Source organism: Elephas maximus, chromosome 21 (assembly GCF_024166365.1).
Source record: "Elephas maximus indicus isolate mEleMax1 chromosome 21, mEleMax1 primary haplotype, whole genome shotgun sequence".
Classification (NCBI taxonomy): Eukaryota; Metazoa; Chordata; class Mammalia; order Proboscidea; family Elephantidae; genus Elephas; species Elephas maximus.
This window is the reverse complement of record NC_064839.1, coordinates 60,562,122-60,585,222: the sequence shown is the minus strand read 5'-3', so window position 1 is coordinate 60,585,222 and position 23,101 is coordinate 60,562,122. Positions and strand designations below refer to the sequence as shown.

The 23,101-nt window shown below is 38.2% G+C and overlaps 1 protein-coding gene across 4 annotated transcripts in view; it reads right to left on the bottom strand.

The window, feature by feature from the left end:
• The window catches only part of KLHL2 (kelch like family member 2), a 126,545-nt gene that overhangs the window by 39,607 nt on the left and 63,837 nt on the right, over window positions 1–23,101 (bottom strand). For all 4 annotated transcript variants that reach the window (XM_049863876.1, XM_049863878.1, XM_049863875.1 and 1 more), the window contains one exon: window positions 11,467–11,629. In XM_049863876.1, the coding sequence (XP_049719833.1) occupies window positions 11,467–11,629 (163 nt within the window). The remainder of the gene's footprint in view (window positions 1–11,466; window positions 11,630–23,101) is intronic.

Sequence of the window (23,101 nt, the reverse complement as noted above, 5' to 3'; positions counted from 1 at the left end):
CTGATGCCTCAGTTTGCAGTTCCCTTAGTTTCTTATCAAGAAACAAGCATGGAAACTGCATGATCCTGCCATCCCTAACACTTCAACCAATCTGCTTAGAATTAAACCAAAAACATTAAAATAGTATCCAAATCTATTACTGTATTTTCAAAGGTATCTATCATCTTTCCTTCTTTCTAATCCTTCTGCTATAACGGAAGAAAAAAAGAAAAGATTTAGTATGGAAACACTACTATTAAGTTTGGGGATTTAAGCTTCTGGCAAGCACTACTGAAAACTGGGAATAGAGGAGTGAATTAATCATTAACGAAATATTTTTGCTGAATGGCAAAGACTATAACACTTCTAACTCCTAAATAAGACTGCCATATAGTTAATAAACCTACTACCTTTACAGTGATGATTTTCAAAGTTTACGGTGAATGTGACACAGACTGCTGCAATGAAACCATCCTGCTTTTTGGGCTAGAATGGAACTGCTGTGAGAAACTCAGACTAGTGTTATAAAACGGTTAAGAAGGGCAATAAGGTTCATTATCAAGAGGAATCACTGCAGATTTGTATACATTTTACTGTGTATAAACCAAAAACCAACCGCTTGAGTCGATTCCGACTACAGGGTCACTATGAGTCGGAATCAACTGGAAGGCAACGGGTTTGGTTTTTGGCTTATACACACCTAGTGTACAGACACGTGCATATTTAAATTGTTAGCCACATTTTACTTTGATTTACGTTCATGCCCTCTGGGGTAAAAAGAAGGGCAAACGGCTTTTTTGAAAGTATCTACAATTAATTCTCTTCAGCTAAAATACAACACATTTTGTCATTTGAAGGAAAAAGTTCAGTGTTACATTTATTAGGAAAAATTACTAACATAAAAATTTAAAGGCAAATAGAACTTTACAAAGGAACAAATAAAATCTAAAACACATTTCTAAAGGGAATCTCTCAGATTTTCAACTTTGGGTGAGATGAGATGACAAATTTTAGTCAATTTATGTGAGACATGGCCCATAAGGCAAGTCATATCTCAAAAAAGAAAAAGCATGACTTTCTAACAATATCCTTTTCTGAATAAATCAGCCAGCAAAATCTTGGGTCTGTTTTCAAAAAATGTTAAAATATCATGAATCTGGTAAGACTGATAAGGGCATTTGTCAATTCTAAGATTCCTACACATCTTCAAATTTCTAGTTACGAAAAGCAACTGAAAACATGTTTGGATAGAAATTGGTTCGCAGGAATTCTGTGAGAAGGCAAGAAGGTAGTGCTGCCCATCTGCTATTTGACATGTTCTTGATGCAAATTATTTCTCTCTCTGATATTTAGTTCCTGTTTTAGCTCTAGTATTATCGCTATTACTAATAAAAATTACATGAGATTCACATTTCTTCCCTGACCTCTAGCCACAAAACCATGAAGATTAAAGTTTAGAGGAAAAAAAAAAAACCTACTCTGAAACAGGGGACTCTCATACATTGCTGGTAGGAGTATTCATGTATACAGGCTCCACAGACAGCAATTCTGAACTTTCATCTACAAACACACTTTAGCACTCATGAAACAGCACATTCAAAGTTATTCACTGCACCATTGTTTTCAATATTGACAGAGAATTCATCAGTAGGCACTAGTTAAAATATGGGGCATCCACACAATGGAATATTCTTTAGCTGTGGGGAAAAAAAAAAAAAAAACATGAGGATGCTCACGATATGAAAAAAGCTTCAGGAAATCTTGTCAGGCACAGAACAGTCAGAACAGTGCACACAGCACGTTAACTACCTTTTGTATGAGAAAGGGGAGAGAGAAGGCTCTCAGATACGCTAGAAAGATACGCTAATAAAAACAGTTATGTATAAAGGGCATTAAGGGAGATGGCAAGTGGGACAAGTGTGTGAACAAGGTTTTTCCATGTATATACAGTTTTTTATATTGTTTTGTTATCTGAACCATGTGAAGGGATTACCTAGTCCCAAAAACAACTAAAAAAACAAAACAAAAAATGGGAACTAATCAGTAATTATATTTGGGGAAGGGGAGGATAAAGGACAAGGGTGAAACAGAGACTTTTTCAATGTATATCTTTCAAATATGTTTTAAAAAATGTTCAACCATGTAAACATATTAGTGATTTTTTTTTTTTTTTTAAATTAGGTCCAACTAGCTTTCTTCCTCAGTGAGAAAGAAAAGCGTTGCTGTGGACATTCAATGCGTCTTATTACTTCCACTTCATGGATAAATATCCACTATTCTTAAAAAGACTACTGGCTTATCCTCCTGCCTTGGGCTACTGACCTACTTGACTGGCCTTTCTACCACACTCTTTGAAGTCAGATCTTACCAAAATCTCTGTATCCTGAGGCATACTCACACCTTTATCAGTTATAATATCACCTCTGTTACTTCATCTCCTGAAACTGTTCTTTGAAAGCCCTGTTCTTTGGACTAGTCCTTCCCAACTCCTCAGTAGTGTTTAACCCTAGAGACATTCTCTCCTCTCACTCTTACCAGTCTGAATTCCAAAATACCATGTTCTACCTTTCTGACAACTCAGAAAGTGTGGTTCTGCGCTCGGTCTTCTTTTCATTGTCTGCTTGTTCTCTTAACCATCCAGTTACCTTCAACTACCACCCCAGTATGGTTGCTCTCTGGACCCCATCTCTTTCGCGAACCCCAGTGTTTGAATTTCCAGGTGTCTGCTAGTCTCCATGTGGATTATGATCTGTCTAAGCCCCATGGGGAAACCCTGGTGGCGTAGTGGTTAAGTTCTATGGCTGCTAACAACATGGTCGGCAGTTCGAATCCACCAGGCACTCCTTGGGAACTCTATGGGGCAGTTCTACTCTATCCTATAGGGTCGCTATGACTTGGAATTGACTCGACGGCAATGGGTTTGGTTTTGGTTTTTTAACTCTCATCGCTTTTAAACAGGCAGATTCACCCCGTGCCATGCAACCAGCAACACATACAAATGGCCCTCTAACGCCCTCACACTGCTTATTACCTTACGCTCCTTACCATGCTCACTTTTCTTCATCGTTTATGGAGCTGATTCATTCCTTGCCCTGACGCTTGACAAACGTTCTCTGGCTGTGCTTTCTTCGGCTCTGCCAGCTAAGTGTCCTGCCCAGTCTGAGAGCCTCTAAACGGATTCTAACTGCTGGTTCTCCCGCCTGCATTTGCACCTTCATTGCCTTCTTTCCTACACCTGCTCAACCTCTATTGTGCCTTTGTGTTGTAATGGTTCCACTATCTACTCTCATGTTAAGGTTGGATGAAGTCTTAATCACAGTTGATTCCTGACTCCCTTTAAACTCTAAATAAATCATTTCCCAAATCCTGTGGATTCTCTCTCAGTAATACCACAGAAATAGTAAGATTTACTGGCATAAGGGATCTGAAAGGTCACCTGACACAATCTTCATTGTATGTATGAGTAGCCTCTAAAACGTTCATTATAAATGGCTATCTGATGACAGTTTGCAAACATCAAAAAGCAGTAACACTGAGGCAGAGCCAAGATGGCAGAATAGACAGATGCTTCCAGCGAGCCCTCTTACAACAAAGACCCCCCCACCAAAACGTGAAACGAGTATATTTAAGAAAAGCTAGGAGCCCTGAACATCAAGGGCAAGCTTACAAAACAAACTGAGGGGCAGGGGGAGGAGGAGACGGTTCAGAAGCAGAGAGGAGTTACCAGACCTGAATCACAGGGAGCCCTCAAGCACCATTCCCAGAACGGCGGCGGGCTGGTACTAGCATTCGGCTGCACTTTCCTCAGCGAGAAGCAGCCAGCCACACAGCCTACTCACACCTCCAGAACCAGAGAAGAACGGCACTCTCAGAAAAGCTAAGTACTTGCATATATTTTACCATGTGCCCTCCCACTCCCCAGCCGGCTTCAGCGGCTGAATTCCCTGGGCCTGAGATAGGCCCTATTGAGCACCTAGAGCCATCCTCCCAGCCTTGGAGAAGGAATAAAATTGCAACTGGAGGAAAAGATAATTTCCCAGCTTAACTAACAGGGGAAGCTCAGGACACAAGCAGCTCCTGTCTAGGCATAAACAGTCCATGGACTTTCAGTACCCTTCCCATCTGCATGGACCTATGTGGGCCTACTTCAGGAGAATAGGCCCTTCTTGGGGGATTCTAACCATTTCACCTGTGCACACTACCTACCTAAACTAACACAAACTGAGGTAGAACAACTAAATAGACCCATAATAAAAGAAGAGATTGAAAAGGTAATCAAAAAACTCCCAACAAAAAAAAGCTCTGGTCCGGACGGCTTCACTGACGAGTTCTACTAAACTTTCAGAGAAGAGTTAACACCACTACTACTAAAGGTATTTCCAAGCATAGACTAGGGCGGAATACTACCAAACTCATTGTATGAAGTCACCATATCCCTGATAGCAAAACGAGGTAAAGACACCAAAAAAAAATTAGAAACCTATATCCGTCATGAGCTTGGATGCAAAAATCCTCAACAAAATTCTAGCCAATGGAATTCAACAACATATCAAGAAAATAATTCACCACGACCAAGTGGGATTCATACCAGGTATGCAGGGATGGTTCAACATTAGAAAAACAGCTAATGTAATCCAACACATAAATAAAACAAAAGACAAGAATCACACGATTTTATCAATTCATGTAGAAAAGGCATTTGACAAAGTTCAACACCCATTCATGATAAAAACTCTCAGCAAAATAGGAATAGAAGGAAAATTCATCAACATCATAAAGGGCATTTCTACAAAGCCAACAATCAACATCATCCTAAATGGAGAGAGCCTGAAAGCATTACCAACATGCATTATGCAGATGACACAACCTTGTCTGCTAAAAGTGAAGAGGACTTGAAGCACTTACTGATGAAGATCAAAGACCACAGCCTTCGGTATGGATTATACCTCATCAAAAAGAAAACAAAAATCCTCACATCTGGACCAATAAAGAATCTTACAACAAATGGAGAAAAGACCGAAGTTGTCAAGGATTTCATCTTACTTGGATCCACAATCAACACCCACGGAAACAGCAGTCAAGAAATCAAAGGATACATTGCATTGGGCAAATCTGCTGCAAAAGGAATCTTTAAAGTGTTAAAAAGCAAAGATGTCACCTTGAAGACTAAGATATACCTGACCCAAGCCATGGTGTTCTCAATTGCCTCAAATGCATGCAAAAGCTGGACAATTAATAACAAAGACTGAAGTAGAATTGACGCCTCTGAATTGTGGTGTTGGTGAAGAATAATGAATATACCATGGACTGCCAAAAGAATGAACAATTCTGTCTTGGAAGAAGTACAACGAGAATGCTCCTTAGAACCCAAGATAGCAAGACTTCTCACATATTTTGGACATGTTATCAGGAAGGATCAGTCCCTGGAGAAGGACATCAAGCTTGGCAAAGTAGAGGGTCGGCAAAAAAGAGGAAAACCCTCAATAAGATAGACTGACATGGTGGCTGCAACACCGGGCTCAAGAATAACAACTGAGGATGGCACAGGACCGGGCAGTGTTTCATTATGTTGGATGGGGTCGCTATGAGTTGGAACCAACTTGATGGCACCTAACAACAACAACAATAACGCATTTACCTAAACATAATGCTAAAAGGCAGGGCTTCTCAAAGTTTAGTCAGCTTCTTCTATGCCTCATACTCTACAGTTAGTTTCCATATTCACGATCTTCCTTTGACCATCTCCTCTCTATGTTCATCACTGCTACCCTAGGTCTCACTCTGTTACCAATTGCAACTATTGTTTCCAATCCTTTCACCCATATGCTGACAGATTAATCTGTGTATAGAACACAGCTTTCACTGACATTAACAGTTTGCCTTCAGAAGTCATCAAAGTCTACCGGATAAAGCCCAACCTAGTTACACTGGTATTCGATAATCAGTTCCTTCTGTCTGAGCTAATACTATAACTGCAGCAGGTCCTAATTCTCAGTACTATAAACATACCATGACAACACAAAACAAAAAAGCCCAGGAATTTGCAATATACATGAAACATGTTGTATGTGTGTGTGTAAAACATGCAACATATATTCTTCCTTACACGTATTCTGTAAGGATTCTCCTCACTCTCCAGAGCAGCTGAACTTCCTGGTGGCTTCCCTCCAGCAAATAAAATAAGCTGCTCATCAAAACTGAAAGACAATCCCCAGAATCTGTCACACCAGGTCTACAGGCCACATCAGGTCAGGTCCCTCATCCCAAATTAAGTCCAAAGAAATCAAGAATATATAACTTGTTGATATATATATATAATAAGTACACATGCTATACATGCCTGTCAATATACAACAAAGTTTTGCTCATTTGGTTTTATGCCTTTAATAAGCTACAAAGGGCCCTTGATTTCTAAACACCTTGCACCCTTTCTAGCAAAATTAAATATCATGAGAGGGTGCCTATAATTCCTCTGTATTCTACTTTGTACTGAATCCCATCTGAGAAGTAAGGGTACATGCGTGGGTAACGATCATATCTTAGACCCACAAACAGCCGACCCCTAACGCAAAGTGTTTTGGAAAAATAAAAGTACCTCTGGTTTTCATTCTCCCAATTTATAAAATGAGAGTGTACGGCTAGATAACTGCTAGGGCTCTCTACAAGCGCTAAAACTCCATGATTCTTTGGTTCTGAATAATACTAGTCTCGGGGTGGGGGTGGTGGTGGGAATAGATTTATGAATATATGTATCTCCAGCAGTTACATTAGCATAGACAGTTTTTGGTGAAATCTGAAAACAGCTAACTTATCTCAGCTAGAAAAACTGTCAACAAAGCAGGGCTGAGAGATTGCATGCAGTTTATGAAGACATAAATGAAGGCTATAATGAGTGCAAGAATATAAAAATGATTATTTTAAGGAACGTCATTTAAGGCAGCATGAATTCAGGCAAGAAGTGCTGTATACAGTTCTCCAAAGGAAGAATCTGTATCAGTAAATTAACATTGCAACAGGCCCTCGAATCATTAGCATCTACTCTTTAGTATGCACAGCACAGAGTCGAGGCTAGTAATACCATTATTAATATCACTGTCTTGATACAGATTTCTTTCAAGGGGGCAGCTTTCGAAATCATGGGCTTATTTTGACAGATGTTTACTCTGAGCAGTGATTCCTGGTCTAAATTATGCGAGGGTGGGTAAATGACTAAGTCAACTGATTACAGAAGAAAAGGCTACGGCAACCACTTTTACAGAAATAAGGCATAAGCTGAAATACTTAATTTAGGTGCGAGTTTACCACTGTTGTTGTTGTCAGGTGCCATCAAGTTGGTTCTGATCATTATGACCCTATACATATAACACTGAACATAACACTGCCCAGTCCCCCACCATCCTCACCATTGTTGCTATATTTGAGCCCACTGTTACAGCCGCTGTGTCATTTCATCTCATTGAGGGTTTTTTCGCTGATCCTCTACTTTACTAAATATGATATCCTTCTCCAGGGACTGGTCTTACAAAATCTTTGTAAGCAGGGCCTAAAACTTATAGAGCCCATTATCAGTAGCAATGAGGTACAGAGGAAAAATACAATATAGGTCAAAGGTAGAAGTATGCCTGGAAGCCTACAGAAATAGTGGGCTGCAGAGAGAATGCTGTGGGCTGGCAGCCAGCCAATGCAGAACCGAGGTGGGTAACAGTGACAAAACAAGAGTCTAGAAATAGCACTCTTCTATTTACCTTTCCAGTGAGTTGGAGGAGTGGCCCTCAAAGAAGTTGGCCCCCAACATGCAGGCTTTTGGGGAAAACCAAGTTTCAGTTAAGACCTACTGAGCTGGGACACACATGAAAACAGTTAAGGATGTAACCGATCATTTCACAGGAAGGAGAAAGGCTAGGAGGGCAATGTGGGATACTGGAGATGCCTGGGTAAGGGTAGTTACTACCACTGGGCCTGGAATGTATAAAAATGCAGCAGCGTTAACCACAGGAACAGAATGGGAAAAAACTGGGAAGCATGTTTGTGACTGGGGAAGAAGAGGACTTCCTCATAGGTGGTCCTATTACTGATGGAGGTTGAGTGTTTACCAACCCCAGAATTTCACCCAGAGTACCAGTTTGAAAATGATACTGCAAATTTCCTCCAAAGCTTAGTTAGAACTGGTGATAAGAAGCTTCTCAACTCTTCATCATGTGGGGTGGTAAGGCATGGAACAGCTAAGAATTGGCAACTATTTTTTCTCTTAAATTCGCTTAAAATTCTGGAAATTCAACTACGGGCAACTCTTGATTATCAACAAGGAAGGTGAAATGAAATCCATATTTTGATTTATAATTACACAATTTATAGCTATAATATAAATTGTACAATTTATATTTACAATTGAATTTCCAAAAGTCTTTACTGGGACTGTTGAATGCTGTTGAGTTCAATTTCTATCTCACCTATATTGTTGATTACAAAAAATGCAAAAAGCAAATCAATGATTTGGAAAATGGCTAAAATATGGACACCACTCCAACTTGAGAAGCAGAAGAGCCGACAACCAGCATTCTCTATAGAAGTCAGTGCACTTGTAGTTGTCAAAATTTGCAGTTTTACGGATAAAGTAAAGAATAATTTCACACAGCTTTTCAGCTAAGTAAATAATCATTCAAGAGTATAAGTAAGGCAGACTATAGTTCATAACACCACGCCCTGTGTGCAGGTCATTTAACCTGCTGGTCGAGTCACCCTCAGATGTTAACTGGCTTAAAGCCCTTCACTGCCACGCCTTGGAGAAGCAGCTGGGTCAGCGCGAAGGGCAACGGCTGCCAGTATCACGCTGCTGGAGTTAAGACAGCGCATCAGAGTGAGCAGGGTGATTCCACACCCTCCCCCATCAGCCTCTCTACCCGTCACCTCTTGGTTTCTCACATTTTTACTTCCTCTAAAAATGTTGACAATAGTAAGAATGAGTTCACTGAATAGATTTCCAGGCAGCACTTTTATTCTTTCATTGCACCTGTACAATTTAATTATAATAAACACTAGAAATCATATTTCCAATCTGCAAGAGAAAGGAATAAAGCTGATCCTAAGTCTAGAATCTCTGGTGAGTTCTTCAAGGATAAGGACTGCTCTGGGCACTGAAGTATAGTCATATCTTAGAACAGAAAGTACACAGAGACTATGAAGATTTATTCCCTTTCCCATCCTTGCTCTCCCTTAGCTCCTCCTCTTCCTTATGCCTTCTTCTTTCCTATGCATCTCCTCCTTTCCTTCTTTCATGCCTGGATAGGCCCTTCACAGGTCCTACTTAGACTAGTGCTTATAATAAAGAAAAGAAAACCTAAGATATTATCTTCCTCTACTGTACTCATTTCGCTCTTCTAGATCTTTTCCCACGCTATATACCGTTTGGCTTGGGTAGATTTTTCTGGACACATTAAAAAAACCCATTGCCATCAAGTCCATTCCAACTCATAGTGACCTTATAGGACAGAGTAGAACTGCCTCATGGAGTTTCCAAGGAGCAGCTGGTGGATTCATACTGCCAACCATCTGGTTAGCAGCCGAGCTCTTAACCAATGCACCACCAGGGCTCCACGGTACTTGAATTATTAAAAATAGATAGATACATTCATACATACACAGACATATAGACACACACACAGACAAGGACACTAAAAAAGAATTGTTTGTTTATGGCAGAAAAACAGAGCTACGGCTATCTTCCCTCATGGACTCCTTACAACATCATCACCTATTTACTTAAGATATAAGCAGCAATCGGCTAGTTTTCATTATTAAGAACTTTTTTATTATTATACCAGATTATTTATTTTATAAAGTTTGCTATAACTAGTTGTCAAAATACCAAAAACATGAGATTAGCTTCATTATATGAAGTTGGTCCCTGGAATTGTACAGGATGAAACAGTGACAGAATTTATTTCAAAATAAATTTATCGAGCTGTAGACTTAAGATTTGTACAATTTTTTCTACACGTATATTAAATTTCAATAAAATATTTACATATAAAAATAATAATAAGGAAGAAAGAAGTAGAGAGGGGTATAGCAGAAACAGTTAAAAACTGTTAAGGTTGGATGATGGGTACTATTCTAATTTTGGATATGTTTGCAATCTTCCATAAATAAAAAGTGTGTTTAAATGTTACCTATAAACCTAAGATACTTAAGGAATTATAAATTTCAGAACTATGGTATGAATGCAGTACTTCCTCTAAGACTAGATCCTGATTTAAAATACATTGAATTAAAAAAGAAGAATCAGTATTTCATCATAATTTGATGAAAGTGACAATTTCTCCATGAAAAACTCTTGGCATAATTATGAAAAAGAAATCTATAAACTAAGATATGGAGGTATTCTAATTCTGGTAGAAAATTGGTCATACTTTATACTATACTACAATAAATTTAAGATTTTAAATAAGAGAAAACAGTAAAAGAAAATCTATCACCTACCGGGGGGAAAAAACTAACAAGCTAGTGCTGATGTAAGTGAAACCAAGAGCTCTATTACATTACATGAAGTACGTTTGGACATCCTTCCCATTAAACCTGCTTTGTTCATTCTCTCCCTCCCTGCTACTCTCTCTCTCTTAAGAGTCAGTAACTTTTATCAAGCACTATGGAGATGAATAAGGAGACCTGATGGTACAGTGGTTAAGCGTTTGGCTGCTAACTGAAAGGTCAGTGGTTCGAGCCCACCAGCCGCTCTTCCGGAGAAAGATGTGGTAATCTGCTTCTGTAATGATTTACAGCCTTGGAAACTCTATTGGGCAGTTCTACTCTGTCTTATAGGGTCGCTATGAATCAGAATCGACTCGATGGCAATGGAGTGTTTTTTGGTTATGGGGATGACTAGCAACCCAAAAAAGGCATTTTTGTTAAGCAGCAATTGCTACAGGCAAAAAAAAAAAAACTATCGAAAATACACAAGTCTACTTGTTGTTTTTCCTAACGTAAGCCACTTATAATAGGTTCATTATATATAGCAGTTAGTGCAGTTTGTATTTAGAAGAAATACTTCGTATTTAGCTGACGAACAGAATTGGTCGCATCGCAGAACACCAATGAATCCAAATTTGTCTTTGGTTCTTAAAGTGCCTCACTCCACTCAAAAGAAGTACATGAATACCATTACATATTATAGGCATTCCCCAGCTTACAAATGGGTTGTATTCTAATAGGTCATTCCCAAATCAGATTTCTGAAACTCAAATCACATTTTCTCTGAAACAAATTTATGAAGGGTAGTTGGACCATCAGGCCACCCCACAGAAATCTAAAAAACTCAAATTTATAGGGCTACTGGGTTTACTGAAGCACTGTGTTTTTTCAACAACCATAGGGACCTAAACCACCTTGTACCATTATTTCTTTGATAAAATCAATAGAGGTTCTAGAACTATTTCTCCTCCCCAGTGCTCTAAACCCAGCCACTTTCTAACAGAGGTCTGTTCTACTTGCCTGCATAGGTGTTGGCCTTGTTAAGGAGGTCTGTGCATGCGTGCATATCAGCAAAAGCCCGGATTCCTAAGCAGTTGACAGGGTGTAGCTGGGATTCCAAAAATTCACAGCAAGTCTTCTTTACATCCTGTAACTGTAACAGGCCAGCTGCTGGAAGAAGTACCTGCAACACAAAAGGAAGCTTGATTAGTCAATAGGCTCTTTACTGCTTCCAAAATAGGGCACAAGTCCAGCTACAGGTTATAACCTGTATCCAGCACCAAATATTCCATAGAAAAGAAATACAAAGATTTTCAAAACAGTGATGGTTCTGTTCATTCTTCATAATTTCCATGGAGTCTTTCCAAGGCACCATCTTCTTGGTCACAAGAATATAAAAGCTATGGGATCATATTACATTAACAGTCCTTTTTATAAGTATAAATAAAATGGTTTTTTGAATTTTAAAGACACAAACTATTAGGATGCTAGGGGGTGCTATGGTTCAAGCAGAATGGTTTTGTTTCCACAGTTCTAACAATCATGAGCTTCACTAATTTCTGGGGGAGCGCTGAGCTCAGGGTAATACAGACTACAATAAAGCTTCATTTTGCTGAAGGCCCCTTGTTATTCTACTGTCTGAATTACACAACACACTGCTTTCCTTCAGGGTAAAACAATTCTAAATACAACAGTCTCTAGCTACAAGCGGGCAATTTCTCTAGAATGTAATATATGTGCTAAAAAGGAAAGCATAAAAGTAAATTGCCCAATAATCACTTTTTACTTTGTATTTTTATTTGAGTAACTCAAGCAATTTTATATTAATTATAGGTTAGATTCTGTTAGATTTTGCACTGTTTTTCACTTGTAAGTGCTCTATTCAACACTACAACTGCTTTTCAAACAGGTCAGTAATGGAAATTTTTTTCCTTTGTGAGTTGGTAAGGTGCTATGTAGAGAACCGTATTAGAAAGTCAAATCATGGAGGAAAATTTTATAAAAAAGAACTTACTGAACATCTGCTGTTCTTTTATAAAGCCAAAGGGAGGCCTCTCAACTATTAGAATGGTCAATTTTAGAAAAGATCACATTAGCATAAAAACATAAATAAAACTGTTTAAGTTTCTTTAGGAGTTGACTTTCATAAATGCACAGCTACAGCAGAGAAAATAAATACTGGTTTATAAGTATCTTTTATAATTTTTATAAATCTATTTAATAAGTCTTCAATGAGAAAGACTGTTCATGTCCTTCTATAACATAAATGACTCTGTTTTCTTAAAAAAAAGCCCAGAAGCTTTAGCTCTCAGAGTAAAGGGTGTGAGTACGTGTGTGTGTACACACAATCAACTAATAATGGGCACCATTAAGGACATGGAGGATCACTTCTTGTATCTTAGCTGAATTCCACCAACTAATATCAGTTTTCTCCGGAAAAATGGATACAATATCTAGGGAAAAAATTAAAAAAAAAAAAAAAACATAATGCAAAAGATGTTATTATAGTCAAATCTTTTCCATAATATGTGAAGTGTGTTTCATTATGAGAATGATTCTCCACGGAAGGCTTTAATTTGTTGGTAATGTGCAAATTGGAGGTTTTTCTACACTGGTATAATTGTGCTCTGAAGCAACATAAAATAAATTCTAAGATGTTTAACAGTGCAGCCATTTAATTCAGCAAATACAGAGTTTAGAAAGTAGTCTTCAGTGTAATATTCAATCTCTGAAATTTGCACAAATAGTAACGATCCGCCGTCCAGTCAGCGCTTTCCCAGAGACTACAGTGTTGTATTGTTGTTGTTGTTAGGTGTCACGTCTTGGCCGTGGTTAACTAAAAGGTCTAGAGAATAAATTTAAGTCTTTCAGGGGCATTCCAGCCTATTATATTATAGACATAGCGGATGTGAATCTGCTTAACCAGAAGTGTACAAAATGGGCAAATTAATTTAGGAAAAGTGAACAAAATGGGAAAAAACTTTGAATATGGATACACTTAGCTATAAGAATATTAATTAATGTTAATTAATTATAATGCTGTTTAAAATATCAAAAATTGGACAGAACCCAAATGTCCAATAACAAGAGACATATCAAATAAATTCTATAATATCAATAAAGTTGAATATTTTGTAGCTATTAAGATACAGAGTAGATAAATATTTAATGACTTGGAAAAATGTTCCTAATATATCAAGTATAAAAAACTAATTTCTAAACAGAATATACAGTATAATCTCTTTTTTTGTAAATACACATACACATAAATTGAGAAAAACAGTACTAGAAGAATATACCCCAAATGTAAATGTGGCTTATCTCTGCTTAGTGGTAGTATGAAGGCTTTCTATTTTCCTTCTTGTTAAGTATGTGTATTTTAAAGTTTTCTATAATGAATATGCATCATTTATATGGTTACATATTATTTAAAAGAACAGAGAGGGAGAAGCACGTAAAGGAATGCTTTCTGAATGGGTAAAGCCAGCTGCCATCCCGTCGATTCCACAATCCCTTGTGTGTCAGAGAAATTATCTCCACAGGGCTTTCAAAGGCTGATTTTTCACAAGTAAATTGCCAGGCCTTTCTTCGGAGGTGCCTCTGGGTGGACTCAAACCTCTTAACCTTTTGGCTAGCAGCCAAGGGTGTTAACCATTTGTACCACCCAGAGATATAACAATGGATACTCATTGCTGTCCAGTTGATTCCAACTCATAGTGACCCTACAGGACAGAGTAGAACTGCTCCATAGGGCTTCTAAGGAGCACCTGGTGGATCTGAACTGTTGACCTTTTGGTTAGCAGCTGAGCTCTTAACCACTGTGCCACCAAGGCTCCTAGCAATGGTTAAAAAAAAAAAAAATAGAGGGAACTATTTATGGGATGTAGCTTTTCCAGTAATTATCATCCACAACCCCCTGGCGACTGCTTCACTTCAGCCTGTCCTCTGAGTACCATGAGTCTCAAAGGCCTCTGACCATCAAGCTAGTGTTTTGTAGGTTCTACATATTATTCCTTCTCATGCGAATAGCAGTATCTTTAAATGTCAGGAGAAACACGAAGTTAAAAACAAAAATCATGATCAGCTGATTAAATAAACTCAACTCCAAATGCTATCATTTTGTAAAATTGAAAAAAAAAATTTTTTTCATCCATATTATATTGATTTCTAACATATGGAGACACATGAAAGACTAACCATTTTATACCGTGGAGATGCTTTCTGCAGTGAACAAAGAAGTGGAGGGGAAAGCTACTACTGATTAGTGAAGACAAGCAGAACACTGGACATGGAAGACGCTCTAGCCAAACCATCAGCATCCGTCTAACACTCTCACACCAGCTGCACACTTTAAAGTGAGATACTTTCATCCTACTTCATGTTACTCGACAAGCCAAATTACACACAGACGTTTCACTGAGACAAGTATACTCCTCCTGCTTGGCTATTAAGACCTGTAGTTTATTTTCAGCTTGGGCATTCACTCCATGGGAGAAATAATTTAGGTAGTAAATCTTCTAAATTCAGAGCCATTAACAGTGTATTTATCAGAAGAGTCTACCAAGAGGTCTGATTCCTCTTACTTATAAAAGAAGACTCCCAGATGTCTATGAAAACATGGAAATATGAAGCTCACATCTCACTGTTAACGTTATAGTAACTACACTGCTAAAAGCAGATATTTTATTAAGTTCCAAGTCATGTTATATCTTATCAGAAACACCTACGTAAGTGCAAGGGCCTTGCATTCCAGAAAGAACTTAAAAACAAAAAGGAAACAGCCGTCCAAAGGGCTTGAGCAGAGGAAAGAAGTTATCTGCAAACATAAAGAAGCTGTATGTTGTTGGACTGAAAAGAAATTCTATAAAATAGCATATATCTCTTTGATTAGCACACATCTTCTAAAATCTGCATTCAGTCCCCAATTTATAAGTAAGCCATGATCCACAAGTTTATTTTTTCAGTTGGCGGATTGGCACTGCACATTCACTTGCAGAAGTAGTACTGTAAGTGGTTATAAGTTGCATTATCGATGAGCATAATATCACTACTACCTGACTGCTATGACCTCAGGAGGTGTGGGGTGTAGGAAAGGAGGAAGAAGAAAGTTTCCTTCCTCTTTCTGGGATGAAGGTAGGGCTGGCCCAGAGCAGACTTTTGAAATAGGAAACGTTTGTCCTTGGCAGCCTGCCACCCCCTTATTTACACTTCCATATCTGAAGGCTCCAGGCCTCAGCCACCCAGAGCCAGCCCTCTGCTCTACCCACCTATGACTCTCCACCCAGATCTGCCCTTCCTGACTGCTAAGTGTTTCAGTCTCTAAACACGCCTACCTCACCTCTCTCTTCCCAACACACCCCAACCCAAGGTTCATCCCTCAGGACAGCTACTGCTAGCAGAGTCAAAAGGAAAGCTGTCTACTTGTTAACACACATTATGGGTTAATAATGCAAGATCTTCCAGAACAAACCCCTTCCAGAGATATTTAAAATTTTAAGAGGGGCTGCCTCTTAAGCGAATGCATCTCTCATTGGTAGGGTTCCAATGGGGAAGTACGTAGAAAAGCACAGAAAGTATGGAAGGAAAGAAGAAACCTGGGGACAGTGCAGCTTCCAAGGAGGCTTCCTGAGGGCCTATCCTTCCAGTCACCTCTCCTACACTGTCTGTTCTTTTTACAATTTCATCTTCTATTACCTTTAACTCAGTGCTTCTCTGAAATCTCCAAATTATTTGAGTGGCTCAAATGTAAAGACAACATCTACCTGGTAGTGTTGCTTAAATTAAACAAGCTGGTCAGCAGTGCTTGGCATGTGACTGGTGTAACACATTAGCTCAAATTCAAGACTTTTTTTCTTGGGCTGCATTGAATATTCAACCCAGGACAACGGAATGCCAGTATTTCCAAGTTGACGTTCTATCCCGGATCGCTCACAATAAGTATACTTCTTTTTTCTGATCAAATATTTCAAAAGTAAAAGACAAGCAGGGATAATTTACAGAAGAACCACAATTATTTGATACCTTATTAGTTATCAAATAAACAAATTAAAACAATCAAAGAGCATTTTATAACTATTGATATAAGGTTTTTTTAAAAAAAAAAAAAACATTCAGATTAAGGTATAGTAAGCCTTAGTCCCTGGCACAATTTTGTAGTCAACCCTCTTACAAAGCAAATGTGTAATAGTCACCAAGAGCTACCAAAAATAATAAAGTTCAAAAGAAATCAACTTGACAACACATAACAAAAACATCTCCCAACTTTGTTTCTCAAGTCAAATGCTTCAGGTGAAACAGATTGTAAGACAAAATCAAATCACTGCTAGAGAAATAAAAAGAGAGAAAATACGTAATAGCAGAGCGTATGTTAAGCAAAAACATCAAATTCCATCTATAAGCCAAGGAAATAACTTAATCAATCATGATAGCCTACCCCTGGCCCGAACTATAGTTTAACTATACAGTATGCATTATTCTCAATGTTTGCTATCAAAGTGCTTTAAGCCGTATTCATAACAGCCAAAAATTTAAACATACATGTTCATTAATAAGATAAAACCAAAAACCAGACCTGTTGCCGTCAAGTCAATTCCAACTCACAGTAACCCTATAGGACAGAGTAGAACTGCCCCATAGGGTTTCCAAGGAGCAGCTGGTAGATTCGAACTGCCGACCTGGTGGTTAGCAGCCAAGCTCTTAACCACTGTGTCACCAGGGCTCCATCGATAAGATAAACAGTGGTAAATCCATACAATGAAATACTCAGCAACTAAGAGGAACAAACTACTGAAACATGCAACAAAGACCAATCTCACAAATGCTATGTTACACAAAACAAAGCAGCCTCAAAAAACATATTCGCACAGACTCTTTATGTGAAGTTCAAAAATGGGCAAAATAAATCTATTGTGATCGAAATCATATCAGCAGTGCTTGGGATCGGGACTGGGACCCTTACTGGGAAGGGGTATGAGATTATTAATTGATTTGGGTGTGGGTTAAATGGTACATGCATTTGTTAAAACTTACCAAACTGAACAGTTAGGATCTATGGTATGTAAGTTATACCCAACCAAAAAAGAAAAAAACTGTCTTAAACTCACACTAAAAGATTCCCCAAAGGTCAATGGAAAGCATTTACTATTAAAAAAAATTTTTAATGGAAAATAGTAATCCTATCTTATAGGATCCAAAATAAGAAAGTAGACAATAAAAAATTTTAACTAAGTTACCAAATTTCTACATTACCATTCATAAACTTAATTTTAAAACAACAGCTTATACATATAAATTAGTGATAAAGCTATATTATACTTTTCACAAGAAATATAAAATTTTCATAAATTATATATTTTAAGGAAAGCCACAAGTACACTTATACCAGAAGATCGGAAGCACACTAATTTAGAAAATACCGAATGTTGGCAAGGATGTGGGGCAACTGGAACCCTTATCCATTGCTGGTGGAAATGCAAAATGGTGAAACCATTGTGTTTCTAAGATCTTGCTTAGAAATCTCATCAGCCAGATATTCAAGTTTATCACTTACAAGTTCTACCTTCCACCAAACGTTTGAACACAATTAAGACAAGTTAGTTTTTTGCCACTGCAATAGACTCAACAGAAGCACATTTAATGTACACATTCTAGCAACATTCTATTGTTAATGCCATATGTATTCTCTAAGATGACAAATACTTTCTCTATAGCTCTCTTTACTTCCTTCTGAACCCTCACCACAATTGCCTTTAACATCCATAATTCCACCAACAGTCTCTTCAAGGCAATCGAGGTAGTGTATTAAAAAAAATAATTTTTTTTTTTTTTTTTAGTGTATTAGGCACCTTAAAACTCTTCCATCCTATACCCATTACCCAATTCCAAAGCCGCTTCCACATTTTAGGTATCTGTTAAAGCTGCACTCCACTTCTTGGTACCATAACATTTGAGCATTATGCTTTTCTAAGAATTATCTAGATGGGATCAAAAAACCTTAGTGGGCAGTAAGTATATGTTAATGGGGGAGGAACAACTCAGAAAAGGAGCGTGAGAATGGCTGTATAACTCGCAGAATATAATCCATGTCACTGAACTATACGTGCAGAAATGGTTGAATTGGTGTATGTTTTGTTTGTGTATATTCTCAACAACAAAAAAAATAAAATTCAAAAAAAAAGAGAAAAAAAGTAGCACATTAATTTTACTAACTTAAAACTTAGATTAAGACATTAAGGTCCAAAAGGTAATATTTTTTAAAATAATATATCAGTACTTGTAGAGTTTATACAACCTTTGGCTGATCTCAAACCAAACATGCAGAACCACAGATAGTCTAACAACTGTAGACCCTCACCACCTAAACTGGTTTGTCTAGCCATTTTTTTAGGTCCTTGGAAAGAGGTACTCTGAATACCCGCAACAAGCCTGATATAAATGCACTCTCCCCCACCACGGATTCCATATGGAAACATGAGGCAAACATCAAAAGTCAAGGGAAAAAAACGCCAATAAAAACTTTGAATTATTCCTAACTTTTCAGATTCCTATTCAAATTACTAGGACATTGCTATATGATGCTAAGTCATAATCAGGATGGAGTCTCTTTTTGTTTGTTTTTATTGTTGTAAAAATATAGATAATATAAAAAAACAAAACACAACCCGTTGTCGTTGAGTCTATTGCCACTGCAATAGTCAATTCTGGCTCATAGAGACCACATAGGACAGAGCAGAACTGCCCCGTAGAGTTTCTAAGGGGTACCTGATGGATTCGAACTGCTGACCTTTTGGTTAGCAGACACAGCTCTTAACCACTACGCCACCAGGGTTTCCACAGATAATATCCCAATACCAGTGCCGTCGAGTCAATCCCGACTCATAGTGACTCTATAGAACAGAGTAGAACTGCCCCACAGAGCTTCCAAGGAGCGCCTGGCGGATTTGAACTGCTGACCCTTTGGTTAGCAGCCGTAGCACTTAACCACTATGCCACCAGGGTTTCCGTAGATAATACAGTATCTGCCAATTCAACATTCATTATCAACTTACATCAATCATGTTGTGTAACCATCACCAACATCCCTTTTCATAGGATGGAGTCATTTTTGTTCAGCAAGATAAATGCCTTTTATGTACGACATGAAGCTATTTAAAACACAAATTGCAAAATGACTCAACTGTGTGGACGTCTTCAAAGATTATATATTTTAATGATTTAAAGCCATATTAACTTAATTACTAATGCCTTTAGAGTAGTTAGCTTTTTCTCAAGCAAAAAACTTTAAAAAACCACTTCAAATTTGATGTCTATCTAGCTTTATAAGATGTTCTTATAATAAGGTTTCTAGGTTTTCTTGAACTAGCTGACCTAAATTCTAATAAATAATAAGCTGTTCATTTGTTCTGTACTCTTATACAGAGTAAAATATAATTTAACTGGCATGTTTGTTGAAAGGAAATTCTACTTGCTCAAATATCTGGACTAAAATTATGCAGATTTTCAAATTTCAAAGACGAAGTATAATAAAATACATTAACATCAAAACTCAATTATAATTTAAAATTTAGAGTAATTACCAATGTAAAAGATATCCATCATTTTGTGCCTCTGGATAATAACAGTATGCTTAAACTATGACCATCCTGGAAATGTGATAAAATTCTAGGCCGACAGATTTCTGGGTATCAGAAGGCCACACGAATTCACTGCAATAATAAGACTTCCCACTGCTGTACCATGAACAGCCACTAGCCATGAAGGTTTGATTCCAGGGATTTCCTGTGTATTTTTTCAGTTTTAACTTGTGTATTCCAAGCACATCTTCTGTTAAATTTTTTTCTTTTTTCTTTTAAAGGATTTACTCTCTATTGTAAGAGAAACAGAACACGAATGCACAAGCAGTAAGCTGTCTATAGGCTCTGCTGAAAGACACATCACTTTTCCTCCCCCAGCCACCATGTCAGACCAACGAACAAGGGTTGTTATAAACGAAAGATGCAGAAAGGTACTGCCCCCATCCCAGACTGCTGACTCTACACTAACCCAAATACACGATACTCCTTGCATGGAAAGAAATCTATGGCAAATTAATAATCTTTTTTGTCACAAATATACGTCCTGATTCAGAATACAAAGAAAGGTTACATGAGCCATTTTCTACCCAGTGATCCCAAAACATCTTAACGACTTATTATTCTTCTTCCTCATGGCTTCAAGTCTTTACTGCCATCCCATTTCTTAGTTCTGTTCAACATTAACAGAGTGCTTTAATGTTTTTACGAGCTTTACCTGTATATTTCACAGCATTTCTATGAGATGTCAGAGCATTATTAGTCTCATTTAATAGCTGAGAAATGGGCAGAAAGGTTAATGTCTTGCTCAAGGCCATTCTTGAAGTAAATGGTAAATTCAAAATGTGAGTATCTGAATTCTAATATAATTGGCCAGAGGCCACTGGACCATGAAGTTTTTTTTACAGAGAGTCCTGTAGGGTTCCTTTTTATTATCTTCTGAGTTGTTCAACAGTAATTTAAGTATATGGTATAATACACTTAATTTAGATGATTTTATCCTAAAGATACCACTAAGAACATTTATAAAACTCTCCAGTACATGTCTTTGTTGACCTTGAAGATGAGCCTTCTACTGAACTCCTTTGGTACTTGGGCAGCTTCTAGGCATGTGGCTGAGAACGGAGAATGGGCATCCAACCGAGATGACTGAAGGGCACTGTTGGAGGAGCAGAGATCTGGAACGAAACTATAAACTTAAAACATAATCAAGTGTACAGTCTCTGTACACTTTTAATAAAATAGCCCATGTTATCAAATCTTCACATGGAGATCAATGAGAATTCAAAATACCCAGGCCCCCTGCTCTTTATTTCAATGAGCCAGAAGACAGTTTCTGAGTTCCATTTGAAGTAAACCGCTGACCTTTCTTTCCTCCAATTCTATGCTCACCAAATGATCCTGTGCTTACGAATTCTTTTACATACCTGGATCCTCAGAAGGGTGCACCTAGAATAATGTACACTGGGATACGATCACTAGAAACACCTATTATACCAGTAAAAATCAGTTTAAGACCATTAGGGTTCACATATCAGCTTTTTGGGTTTGGCTAGTCTGAGCCATTCCCCAAGAGTTTGATCAGTTCTGAAGGAGCTGGCAAAATAGTTTCTAGACCTGAAAAGCCAAGTCCAGCCACCCTCTGCTCTGACATCACTCTCATCATACCCCCGTTCCTAAGGGGTCCATCTGTATCTCATTACACTGTTTCCGGGGCTGCACCTGTTAAGCCAGAACAGGTAACAAGCATACTTCTTGGATTATTACTGCATAGATATGTCTTCCCGATATTCAAGTAGTCAGCATTTATTAGTCACCTATTGGGCTCTTCTGTGTTAGAAATGTGTCCTAAAGAATACAATCTAGGAAAAAAAAAGGAATCAAAAACACATAAAGAAGCAACCAAGATAGCCCTCAATAGGTGAATGGATAAACGTTGGCACATCCATGCAACGGAATATTGCCCACTGCCGTCGAGTTGATTCCGACTCAAAGCGACCCTGTAAGACACAGTAGAACTGCCCCATAGAGTTTCCAAGGAGTGCCTGGCGGATCTGAACTGCTGACCTCTTGGTTAGCAGCCGTAGCACTTAACCACTATGCCACCAGGATTTCCAACGGAATATTATTCCAATGAATAATTCCAGCAGTACAAAGAAATGAGCTATAAAACCACAAAAGACATGCAGTATCCTTAAATTCATATTGCTAAGTGAAAGAAGCCAGTCTGAAAAGGCTACATACTGTATGATTCGAACTATATGACATTCGGGAAAGGTCAAAACTATGTTGTTGTTATTGTTATCAGGCACCGTTGAGTCGGTTCCGACTCATAGCAACCCTATGCACAACAGAACAAAACACTGCCCAGTCCTACGCCATCCTTACAACCCTTGTCATGCTTGAGCTCATTGTTGCAGCCACTGTGTCAATCCACCTTGTTCAGGGTCTTCCTCTTTTCCACTGACCCTGTACTCTGCCAAGCATGATGTCCTTCTCCAGGGACTGATCCCTCCTGACAACATGTCCAAAGTATATAAGATGCAGTCTCACCATCCTTGCCTCTAAGGAGCATTCTGGTCGCACTTCCTCCAAGACAGATTTGTTCGTTCTTTTGGCAGTCCATGGTATATTCAATATTCTTTGCCAACACCACAATTCGAAGGTGTCAATGCTTCTTCCATCTTCCTTATTCATTGTCCAGCTTTCACATGCATATGATGTGATTGAAAATACCATGGCCTGGGTCAGGCGCACCTTAGTCTTCAGGCGACATCTTTGGTCTTCAACACTTTGAAGAGGTCCTTTGCAGCAGATTTACCCAACGCAATGCGTCTTTTGATTTCTTGACTACTGCTTCCATGGCTGTTGTTTGTGGATCCAAGTAAAATGAAATCCTTGACAACTTCAATCTTTTCTCCATTTATCATGATGTTGATCATTGGTCCAGTTGTGAGGATGTTTGTTTTATGTTGAGGTGCAATCCATACTGAAGGCTGTGGTCTTTGATCTTCATCAGTAAGAGTTTCAAGTCCTCTTAGTTCTCAGCAAGCGTATGGATATTATCTTATTGCTGACAGTGCTGT